General features: G+C 45.0%; 1 protein-coding gene across 1 annotated transcript in view; it reads right to left on the reverse strand.

The window, feature by feature from the left end:
* The window catches only part of LOC103179701 (vacuolar protein sorting-associated protein 13B), a 481,880-nt gene that overhangs the window by 1,168 nt on the left and 468,619 nt on the right, over nt 1-12,093 (reverse strand). Inside the window, 7 exon segments of the mRNA XM_007895087.2 lie at nt 635-884; nt 1,092-1,194; nt 3,881-4,057; nt 6,739-6,909; nt 7,497-7,673; nt 11,033-11,678; nt 11,681-11,858. Coding sequence (XP_007893278.2) covers nt 635-884; nt 1,092-1,194; nt 3,881-4,057; nt 6,739-6,909; nt 7,497-7,673; nt 11,033-11,678; nt 11,681-11,858 — 1,702 coding nt within the window.

A 12,093-nucleotide genomic window follows, 5' to 3' on the forward strand; every position in this document is an offset into this window, starting at 1 on the left:
CTTGCTCTGAGAGACAGCGCAGACTTAGGTGGCCAAAAGGTCTCCTGCTGTGTTGTAAATTTCTATGATTCCGAGCGCTTCAGACATCCTTTCGCAATGAAAGGCGTGTGACCTTAATGGAAGGATTGTTACTAACAATAAGTTCTTCCCCAACCCTGCCTCCCATAGGAACCAGATAACTTGCTTTACTTAAATAATGCACTTAAACCATAAATGTTTAACGTGAAAACACTTAAACCTTGCATTTCAGCCTTCTCAATCCATTATTGGAGGGGAAGGAAGGTTAAACCATACAAAATCAATTTTTATTTGGTGGGATGATTACCCCCGAAAAGTGATCTGCCAATCGACTAACAACTGGATTCCCATTACTGCGAGGTAAACAAAGGAATGTAGGATAAGGAAACTTGCCTAAGGTTTCGCCCTGCCCAGGAATCAAACCCGGGTCCTTTTGCTTGCGAGGTGAGCGAGCTAACCACTGCACTACGGGACTCCACAAATGTATGAAATGGATTATTATGATGATGATCATCATTCCCCTGTCCCACCTCTCCTTAAGGAGGTGTCGGCATGGCATGATTATAAGATCACTTAATCCTGAGAGTTTGAGGAATTCCAGGCGTCAATCGCTCACCTCTGCATCGTAAGACACCCTTTGCTGTTTGAGGACGACTTGGAGCTGGTTTTGCTTCTTTGGGATGAAGTCGCACTCGATCTCGGTGACGGGGAACGCTTGCTGCTGCGTGTCCTCGCTGACACTGACCACAAACAGCACGTCAGAGGTGAGCAGCAAGCAGCCTTGGTGCTCTTGGCCCGAGTTGCTCACGATAACTACATCCAAGGCCATAAAGACTTCAGGCCTGCCCAACGATTGCAGCATTTTCCTGTCGGAATGCAAAATGTTGAGCAGATACCATTAATTTTATTTAAATTCCAGAACCGAAGCATTTCATGGAAGAAGCAAACTTTTTTCCCCCTCCACCCCCGCCCCACCACCACTAAGATAAATGACCTGTTAGTTTGATACAAAGCCAGAGCAATGTAATGAATAATACCATCATAAAAATGACTGACTGCCAGAACACTCTTACCAGACATATTTGACGTGGCTGTTTGGTGCCTGGTCAGCGAGCTGTTCAGCAGGGTGAAACCTCTGTTTGGGAAGTTGAGAAAGTCCAGCTCCGTGTAAAATACCTGGAACAATAATAAAGAGAAGATTCTTGCACCGACTTAACCAACCCTGCACTGCAGTTCAGGGCTTGAAATGATGTAATGAGTTTGGAACAGAATGATAGGGTATTTCATCTCTTTTAACCGCAAATTATGGTAAAAGACAGAACTGTTCATCTTTATAACACTGGACCTGGACTCCTAAAAGCCGAAGGGGAAAGCAATTGAAAGGGGGGGGAAGGGGGGGGGAGAGAAGGGGGAACGCCACATGACTACTGAGACTTTCTAAATAACAGTACAAACACAGCCATTTAAAACTAATGTAACCTAATGCAGTAACAATTGTTAATTTCTATACACCATGACAACTACATTAGCTCAGCATCCAAGTATGATAATTTCACAGGGCTAGGATTTCCAAGCAACATTATTATGACAAACAATCTTTCTCTGCGAGTATATCCATTACTTATTATGGTCAGAGAATAATCTTAAAACTAAATCAACAGAATTGCACCGTTAAAAAAATAAAAAACATAAGGTGCAGGATTTGAAACACATGTGAATTCGAGTCTAATGGATCGAACGATTTCCCTTCCCCAACCCACCCCCCCCACCTCACACACACACACACAACCACAACCACCATCCCTCCCTCAATAGTTACAGTAGTCCGTGGTGCTGGGTTATATCAGTCCTGCTGTGAAGGGGACACTTTAAATACCTCAAAGTGTCGTTCAGAATTATTAGGGGTTTATGAGCATCAATGGTTTTGTGGGTGAGATGTGGCTCCTGTGGTGGCTTGCCCTGTCCACTGTGAAACCTGAATTATATTAATGCTCTTTACATTTGATATAGCACCTTAGCATGTAGGGAGGACGTCTCAAAGTGTTTCACAGGATTGTACTGTAAATCGCAGTGACTGTGTATTTTTTAGGCGAACACGGCAGCCAAAGTGCGCTCAGCAATGTCCCACAAACAGCGTTGAAGTGGATGACTGATCTTATCGGGGGTGGGGGGGGGGGGGGAGGGAGGAGGAGGGGGGTAATTGTCAGGCAAAGCTCTGCGAGAAACTCCCTTCTCTAGAATTGCCTGCGGGAACATGGGGATATCCATCAATGACGATAATTACGAACATGGGGACAGCCTCACTCTCTCCCTTGCCTCCTCCAAGGCCCGTCTCAAGACATTTCTCTTTGATCGTGCTTTCGGCCACTCTCCCTCCCCCCAACCCACCATCCCTCTTGATTCCAACCCATCAGGTCAGGTCCAAACCCCCAACTGTCCAGCAAGTTGGGACGTCCTTCCGTGGGACGTGAAAGGCGCTATGTAAATGTAATTTTGTTGTTGTTGATGATGAGCTAAAAACTCAAATAGTATGTCAGGATTTCAACCACTATTTACAAAAGAAAACAAACTAAGGTCACCTTCAAGATTCTTACAATGATAACTATGGGAAAAGACTTTCAAGAGATATTTTCTGAAAAAACATCTGTTTAAGCAATGGGGTACCGATGTTTTTTGGGGGATTTTTCCTGTAATTGCCTTGCTTTAAAATGTTCCAACACGCATGTTTTCTGTTAAATGTTTTGTCACAAAGCACCTTGCATTCATTTTGAGGAAATAAAAGTATAACAAAATAAACGTTTAGTATCACAGCAATCGTGGGTTTCAAGTGTTTGAGTGTTCAGAGCATTGCTCTTATAGACATATAATATTTCAATTTCATCCACAGGCAAAAAAACTGTCCAAAAATAATCCGAGCCTCACTGATGGCTGAGTGGCTATGTGCACCAGATGGTGTGGTGTGGAGCCAGCCACTGGAAGCTTGTTACAGTAGCTTGGTGGTGATTTTTCCCCTGAATCTTACCTCCTTCAAATACCCAACCCACCACTGGCTGCCTCCGTTCAACTGGTTCTGGCCTCCTGCATGTCCCTTGTGTCCTCCGCTCCACCATGCTTTCAGCCACTACGCCCCGAAACTCTGGAACGCTCTTCCTCTAGCCCTCCATCTTGCCCTTTCCTTCCCCATCTTTAGATTGCGCCTGAAGACCTTCCTCTTTGACCGTGCGTATGGCGACCTCCCCGCTCCTCCCAGCTTGGCGTCGTGCTCTGTCACTCTGAAGCGCTCTGGGACGCTACCCTGTGCGAGGGGCGCTATATAAATGCAAGTTGTTATTGTTGTTGTTCCATGAGACAAAGAGATTACAGATCTCCGATTTGCTCCTCCCTATGTCAGAGTGGATCAAATCTACAACCTCCACTAACAGGTTTAGTAGGTTCTACATCAGAACCACATAATAACAACAATAATCTTTGCATTTTGATGTAGCAGCATCTTTCACGTCGTCGAGGCTGCTACCAACTGAGCCAGACTGACATGATATAAAGAGAGAACTGAAAAGTTAGGATGGTTTCTTGACAGCTGAGAAGGTTAAGGGGTGACCTGCCAGAGGCCTTCTGTATATTAAGCGGTATGTGTAAACCACGTGCAAACATCTGTTGCAGAGGAAATTACAGGTGTCTTTAATCAATCATCAAAATTGAAGAGACCTATGATTCCCTTTGTTGCAGACGTTTACACACATATACGCAGAGTTTACACAAGGCGCATCACAGATCCTGGTTACCACAAAAACACAAACTTTCTTTTCTCGCCACGTATTTTCTGAGCTCGGTGCTGATTAAAATACAAGACTTGTTGACTTGCCATAGCCAGTTTGTGAGACCAATTCAGCTGCTCCTCCGATGGGTTTGGTGAAAACGCCCACAATGCCCTTCCCCACCCCAGAGATGACGTCCTTGGCTTTGCGGCCCGCTGACACCTGCCCCTCGGACGTCCTCTGGAAATTCTGCATCGGCTGATCTATAATACCGGCAATTGCACCTAGGAGGGGAGACATGGAGAATGAAATAATAATAATAATAAGTCTTGTATTTGATACAGTCCCAATCATGTCAGGAGGATGTCTCAAAGCACTTCACTGGATATACTGTGAAGTGTAGTGACTGTGTATTTTGTAGGCAAACACTCCAGCCGATTTGCACACAGCAATGTCCCGCAATCAGCCATGAGGTGAGCAGTGCTGGACAAGTACACAGGCCAAGAAAACATTTAGCCCATCGAGACTGTTATGCCTATTTATGAGAATCTGGCAGATCTTTAAACACCTACCTTTCATCTTGCTGTCTCGAAAGGCATTAAACACTCCCAAAAATGTGTCCATCTCTTAAAATCAGGTTTCAGCCAAACAAAACCTATTCTGAAAGTTTTGGTAGGTGGGTGCCGGAAGAAATAAGAATAATAATTCTTGCGTTTGATATAGCTTCTTTGAGATGTCTCAAAGCGCTTCACAGATGATACTATATAGTGAATTGACTGTATATTTTGTGGGCAGCCAATTGCACACAGCAGTGCCCTATAAACAGTTGTGGATTGAGTGAGCAAATAATTTTTTTCAAGGAATTATTACCCCCAGAAAAGCGATCCGCCAATCGACTAACAATGGAGATGCTACTGACTTGTTAGGTAAACAGAGGCGTGTGGAGTAAGCAAACTTGCCTAAGGCTTCTCCAAAAAAGAATAAGTTAAGAATAGATGAGACAATGGAATAAATAACGCTGCATATTCACCTCTTGTGAGCACGTCGAACAATGCAGCACACTCTCCAGCACTGCATTGGAGTACCAGCCAAGACTGTGCTTAAAGGAACAACGTGGGGCTTGAAACCACAACCTTCTGATTCAGAGGCGAGAATGCTACCAACTGCAACGATTTTAGCCGGATAAACTCCAGCAGAAACCTAACGCGCACTCTGAGGTGCCCAAGCCTTAGCCCTTGCCAACCTGCACCTAATTCCTTTCAAAATGAAGTAAGCAGGGTGCGTCTCTCTGAGGAGAGTGCGCACACCATTCCAGACATAGGGAAATGCCCACGTGTAGGTGACGTGCAGAGGTGGAACTCTCAGAGGTGGAGCCCCAAGATGCTACCTGGTGAAGGGTGTTAAATAAATACAAGTTGTTGTTGTTTTCTGGTTTGAAAGCTCCCGTGTGTTGATTTTTTCCACACGTGTCAAGACCCCCGGCTGACCAAAAGAAATAAAAATCAATGCACTGCGTTGGTTTACTCTACGTGAGGGTGTACCAGCTCGATGAATTTTATCAAAAAATATTTTTTCCTCCATTTCTAGAATCTTGCTTGGTGAAATATTCATTCAATGGCTTGAGACTGCAACTCACACTCTCATTTTCACCTTGGCACATTCTTGGCTGTTAGTCTTTCAACTATTCGGACCGCTTTAGCAGATCATTTTTTAGCTTCTACAAGTCTAGACAGTTCACATATCATATTCTGAATCCTTAAGCAGCCCTTAAACTGCCCTATTACAGAAAATATAAAACAGATTTATCAAAATAAAAAAAAATGCTTGTGTACTACATCATAATATACAATGTGCACCCTTCATACAGCGGAAAACCTTAGTGAGAAGCATCTTCCACTGCTGTCTGAGATGTGCTGCACCACAATGGTGGCAATGGACACCACAGCTGCCTCTCACCAAAATATCAATCAAAACAAGTGGCAACCACAGGGCTCGAGAGCAAATATAATACAATACAAAATTATATTTACGCAGCGCCTTTCAGGTTGGGAGAACGTCCTAAGGCGCTGGATAGTCAGGGATTTGGACCGGAGCTGGGGGTCGGGATCGCAGAGGGTGGAGGGCAGAGAGAGTAGGGCTTGGAGGGTAGCTGAAAGCTTGGACACAGAGGAGGGCTTTGAGCCGTGCCTTGAAGGAGGCAAGGGAGGGAGTGAGGCAAAGGGAACATGGGATGCAATTCCATAGGGTGGGGGCAGAAATAGTGAAAACCCGACCGCCAGTGGTGGGGCGAGCCCGGTGCGGGATGTGGAGCAGACCAGAGTGGAGCAATGAGGTTACATCAAGACTAGGTGAAGAATGGATATTTGGCGTGCACTGTATTAAGAGACAAATAAGTCCTAACGAAATAAATAAATGAATAAAAACGTACTTTTTTCCTCCCGATCACCCGATTAGTACTTGTGGGCATGCCACGCTATGCACAGGTCACAGCGCAGCAAAATCACAGACAGAGAAGTAAATCTCTTCCACAAACAGAAACTGTGCAAAAGAGCTGCAATTTCATATTGAGATTAATAGATCCATTTCCCTGAAACGGGTAAGAGTCACTCTGGGTGAGGCGAGCCTGGATTCCTTCATTATAAATTGATTTTCCCTTTAAGTTTACATAAAACTTAAAGCGTATAAACAAAGCTGAAGTGCTTCAACATAAATGGCTGACACATCAGGGGCGCATTTGCAATCGTCAATAAACCCGAACCTACATTAAAGGGCATCAATAAAGCCCAGTCTGCTCCGTAATGCGCTGGGTTTGGCGAAGCGTTTGCTTATTGGCTTTGTAATGCTGTACAGATTGAGGAAAGCTATAAGCGTTCTTGAGGTCTACCTTCAGAATTTACTGTGATGAGCTCTTGTGTAATGCTTCGCATTTATCATGCTCATAAAGAGCCAGTTGATATTGCCTTACCCAGCAAGCTGATTCCCAGGCGCGATAGACCTTGCCTCAGGCCTTCCCCCAGGCTGTCTGGAAGCTGTCTCCTCCACTCCTCTTGTCGATTGTAGTGCTCTTCGTCCAGGGATAGACGATCCATGTTGCGAGCCAAACTTGTCGCCAGGTTGGTAATTGACGTCAGAGTACCTGAATGCACGTAGCACACAAATTCAGAAACGACATTCACTTTCATTTCTAGCCAAATACTAAGATATATTTCATAAAGAGAGATTCATTTTACAACAGTAGTAGCAGTTACACATCGTCCTTCACATAGGGTAACGATGCAGAGAGTTTTAAGGGCCATTCTGGTCCTCACCACTCACCTTACCCCCAGCTTGTGTGCCAAGCTGGCACTGCCAAGGGTCTTGGGATGTCCTTCCGACGTGAAGGGCGTTATACAAATGTAAACTTGTATTGTTAACGTATCCTAATGGAGCGTTAGCCTAGACTGTGAGCAGCAATTCCGAGGTGGTACCCCACAACCTTAAGGCACAATACCTCACGGTTTTATCAAGTGCTAACATAAAAATCCCTGAAAGTACTCACTTTCCTACAGATCACTGGAACAGGAAAATTGGAGTAAAATTTACGGTGTGTCTTAAGGAGTTCCTTAACTTATTTAAGGAACATCACAAATTTTAAACCCAATATAGGATCGCCAGGAGACGTTCTGATTGACATGTACGATCTTGGAATGCAAAACTTTGTTTGATCAATGAAATCACATCTACCTTTGGAAATATGTTTGACGAACGAAGTTGTTCCTCTGGAGACTCCGCTGACAAAGGCACCTGGGCCTCGGGTCAGCCCCTCATAGGGAAGCCTGAAGAAATCGGCTATTCCGTTACCTATACTTCTCACCAAATTAGCCGGGCTTCCAAGGATCTCCAGGGAACCGACAACCCAGCCTGCAAGGAACAAACAACAAAAGGGTTAACGACAATAAAGGCTCATTTGCTCAGAGCAAATTAAAAAAAGGTTCAACAGTTACAAATGTTAAACTTCGATAATGGTAATAGTAATAATAATAATAATCCTTGCATTTGATATAGTGCTTTATCGTGTAGTTGAGACGTCTTAAAGCTCTTCACAGAATATACTGTAAAGTGGATTGATTGTATACTTTGTGGGCAAAATGAGGCAGCCAATTGCGCACTGCAGTGTCCCACAAACAGTCGTGGATTTAAGAATTCTCCATGATCCCGGCTCCACCTGAATTCTTTTTATAAATAAACCACACAAGATGGCTGAAAGGCTAAGACAAGGCAAAAGTCCAGGACTCTGCAAGGGACCTGCGAAACACCAATACGGATACCCGTAACTCAACACAGAGATACAGACCAGCCCCGGTATTCGAGCTGACGTAACCAATACAGTAAACGGTGTCACGCTTACACAGGGGAGTGAGTGGGTGGGGACAGGGGAGGAGGTGTGTGCGTTTTCTGGCTACCAGAAAGAGGCGGTTTTTGTGTGGGCGTGGAGTGGGGGGGGGGGCGAACCATGACAAATTAAGATCAACCCCAAGTTAAAGCGGGAGCATGGATTTCTGTCACCTCACTCTCCATCCTTTTCCCCATCAACCCCTCCCACCAATCGTGTTTGTTGCTCCAGAGAGAGAGGAAAGAAAGAGAGAGATTCAGGAAATATATTTTGAATTTAATGGTCTTCTGAGACAAGGATTTGGGGTAGGTAGGGAGATGGGGAGGGAAACTATCAACTCATTGTGACATTGTGTGAGAGGAACTTATAGAGGAGTGCAAAAATGTAAACGGGATTGAACAAGTCAAAACAGAAAGGAGACAGTAGAGCAAGAGGAAATAGGATTGGAATTGTAAAGGGCAATTTCAAGCCAGACGCCAGGAAGTTTTTACTCAGACGAAGAGGTTGCCAGAAAGGGTGATTGAGGCCAGGACTCATTTATAAAACAGCTTGTTGGGAGGACAGTAGGGTGAGTGTTCTGGAGAGATGAGATCAGATGGACCGAAGGGACTTTTGCATCCAAACCAATATTTTAATCTTGTACTGTGTGAGTGTAGGACGTGGGAACATTTCACTCGCTTCCTCTGTACTGAGTTGTCAAACCTAGTTAGGTCCATGTGAGAAAGTGGCTTCGGCGCTCCCACCATATACACATTGTCTGGGGACTTATATAATAATATAAATAATAGTATAATAATCCTTGCATTTGATATAGCACTTTTCACGTCTTCTAGACGTTTCAAAGCGCGTCACAGAATAGACCTGTAAAGTGAATTCGTGAAACGCGACAGCCAATTGCGCACAGCAGTGTCCCACAAACAGTCGTGGATTGAGTGACTAAATTTTTTTTTCCCCCTCAAGGATTATTATCAGGCGTATGAAGTAAGAAAACTTGCCCAAGGTTTTGCCCTGCCAGAAATCGAACCCAGGGCTCTCGCTTGTGAGGCGAATGCTCTAACCACTGAGCTGCAGGACTCCACTGATCGGGAAAAAAAAGCAGGACAGAAATTGCCATCATTGGCCTCCCTGCAGCCTTCTCAAGGTAAATGAAAATTACAAAAATGTATCTGAGTGTTCAGTGCAGTGGTCTCTTTAACAACTACCTGATCTGTCAGACGGGACCTCGTTTAACAACAATACAAACTTGCATTTATATAGCGCCCTTCACGCAGGGTAGTGAATTGACTGTATATTTTGTGGGGTGAATTGATACCGGCTCCATGCTGTACAGGTGAGTAGTGTTTCATAGCAACTTGAAAGGATTTGCTACCATATCACAGCCTTGCTCCCCACTACCTCTGTGACCTGTGAACTCCACATCGGCCCTCCTCTTCGATCGACACCCTGCTGTATTCCGTGCAGGTCAGCAAAATTACTTCTCGGGTTAAAATCTAAACTGCATTTGGGAGCACTGAGGCAATTGGGTGGGTAGGGGTGGGGGTGGGGGGGGGGGGGGGGGGGAGGAGAGAAAAGAAACCAAGTGTCCTCAGGGAGGACAAATTGAAAGATTATCCATCTCTCAGTGTGTTTATATATCTCTCAGCAACAGCGGCCGGAACAGGTCACTTTCTAGTCTCCAGGGGTAAATGAGTACAACAGAGAGGGTGGGAGACACACATAGAGATCGGAAAGATAAAGACATGCAACGTGAAGTGGGAATAAATGTTGAACTCTGGAGGTATAAAGGTCCAAACAAGCATCATAAATCAGAACTAAAAAATGATAGCAGATGGTCCATTAATTGAAAACAAATTTCAACATGGTTGCAAGTTTCCAAAAACAATGTAAGAAGGCGATGAAAAGTGTACAAGCCATCCGTAATTGTCAGTCACACAGCAATGCAAAAAAAAAACTGGAGTCATGTGAGTGCACTGAACATTGCCTTAAAGCCTCTTAACTTGTCCTCAACTGCACATTCGGGGTTGAAAATTACAGGATTCACAACACGGACTTGAGAACCCGCTGGCGTGGGATTGTACTTAGGCTCCAGTGAATTTGGAAAAGTCTGGCAAAAGTTATAAAGCAAAATTAAAAAAAAAAAATCCTTATATTTGCAACAGCGCTTTTCACATCAGGATGACGTCTCAAAGCGCTTCACAGGATTTTTACAGTGGCTGTGTATTTTGTACGCGAATGGGGCAGCCAATTTGCACACATTAATGTCCCGCAAACTGCCATGAAGTGAATGAGGAATGTTATTTGGTGGATTGTCGGCCAGGACACCTGGAGAAACTCCCTTCTCCTTGCTGTTTTCGAAATGGACTTCAGAGAAATGATTTCGTCCTTATTTATTTAGGGAACATGAATATCCCTCAATTTTAGCTGCAACCCAGGACCTGCCAGTCACTTGGGAGTCCTGTAGTGTATTGATTAGAGCACTCGCCTCGCAAGCGAGAGGACCTGGGTTCCATTCCCAGGGAGAAAAGTTTCTTTATTCCACACGCCTGTTTGCCAAGCAGTAAGTAGGAATCCAGTTGTTAGTCTATTGGCGGATCGCTTTTTCTGGGGGTTATAATCCCTTCCAAAAAATAATTTGGTCACTCAATCCATGAGCGTTTGTGGGAAACTGCTGTGCGTAATTGGCTGCCATGTTTTGCCCTCAAAATATAGTCAAATTCACTTTACAGTATATCCTGTGAAGTACTTTTGATACGTCTCGAAGATGTGATAAGGCGCAATATCAAATGCAAGGATTATTATTATTACTATTATTGACTTCTGTCTGGTGTATACTACATTTTTCCAACCCTGTTAATGTTCAAGCTACTTTCGGGCACAAGGTACCAACCTGCACGGAATAGAGCCCCAGCAGCATAGTGCATGGCGAGTGCGTGGATCAGCTGTCTCGGTGTAGTGTAGATGGATCCCCGCTCAAAAAGAGAGAAGGAAAGGGGAGCGTGGTCCGAAGCAATGTACAGCTTTATTGAGGCGTGGACACTGACCAGCAAGCTGACTGGTTGGATTGTGAGCCTCTGCAGTTTGACCGGATTCACCAAAGCATTTGTTGCATTCAGCACCTGCTCGGGTACAGCAAGCTCCCCCAGGCAGCGAGGTGTCCTGCCCGGCTTCCTGCCCAATCCAGTCTCGGGGATATATGTGTTAAAGAGAGTCTTGACATAGTAAACGAAGGTGTCTTCTACGTACAGCCTGGCAGGTTTCAATTCAAAGTCTGTTTCGCTCATGGTGAACACGAAGTTCTGCTCTCTTAAGAGGACGCAGACTTTCAGGAAACAGCGCTGCCTGTAGTCATCGAGCTCCTTTGTTGACGGTGCAGAATTCGGTCCCGCTTTCCACTGGGGGGTGTCTGGTTTGAGCTCCTGGCAGAGCAGGGCGGGGAAGTGGAAGCTGGCTTTGTGATAAAGTTGGTTGTCGACCTGCAGGTCCCCGGTGCAGAACTCTAGCATGTAGAGCTCCGAGACCCCGTCGCTGGGCTCGGCCCGGAATTCCCGGGAAGGGGCCGGGAATGGTTCACCACCGGCGCGAGGTTCAACAGCACGTTGTCCAGTGTCAGGCGTAGTAGCTCGGATGATTTGCTGTGATTGGTCACGTCGTCATTAACAGTGAGGCTCGCCTGAGAGACCAGCAACCTCATCACAATGGTCTGCTTCATCATTCTGTGCAGAGAAACACACACGCACACAGACACACACACACACACACACACAGACACAAACATACACACAGACATGGTGTTAGAGAAGAAATTAACTTGCATCTTTCATGTTGCTTATAATGTCGGAAACCTCAAAAATCTTGACATTAATTAGCATCGTATTTTTGTAGGCAACCCACAGCCATTTTTTTTTTACAGTAACAGTCCTGTAGTGTGGTAGTTAGAGCGCTCGCCTT

Source organism: Callorhinchus milii, unplaced genomic scaffold (genome assembly GCF_018977255.1).
Source record: "Callorhinchus milii isolate IMCB2004 unplaced genomic scaffold, IMCB_Cmil_1.0 Scaffold2, whole genome shotgun sequence".
Lineage (NCBI taxonomy): Eukaryota > Metazoa > Chordata > Chondrichthyes > Chimaeriformes > Callorhinchidae > Callorhinchus > Callorhinchus milii.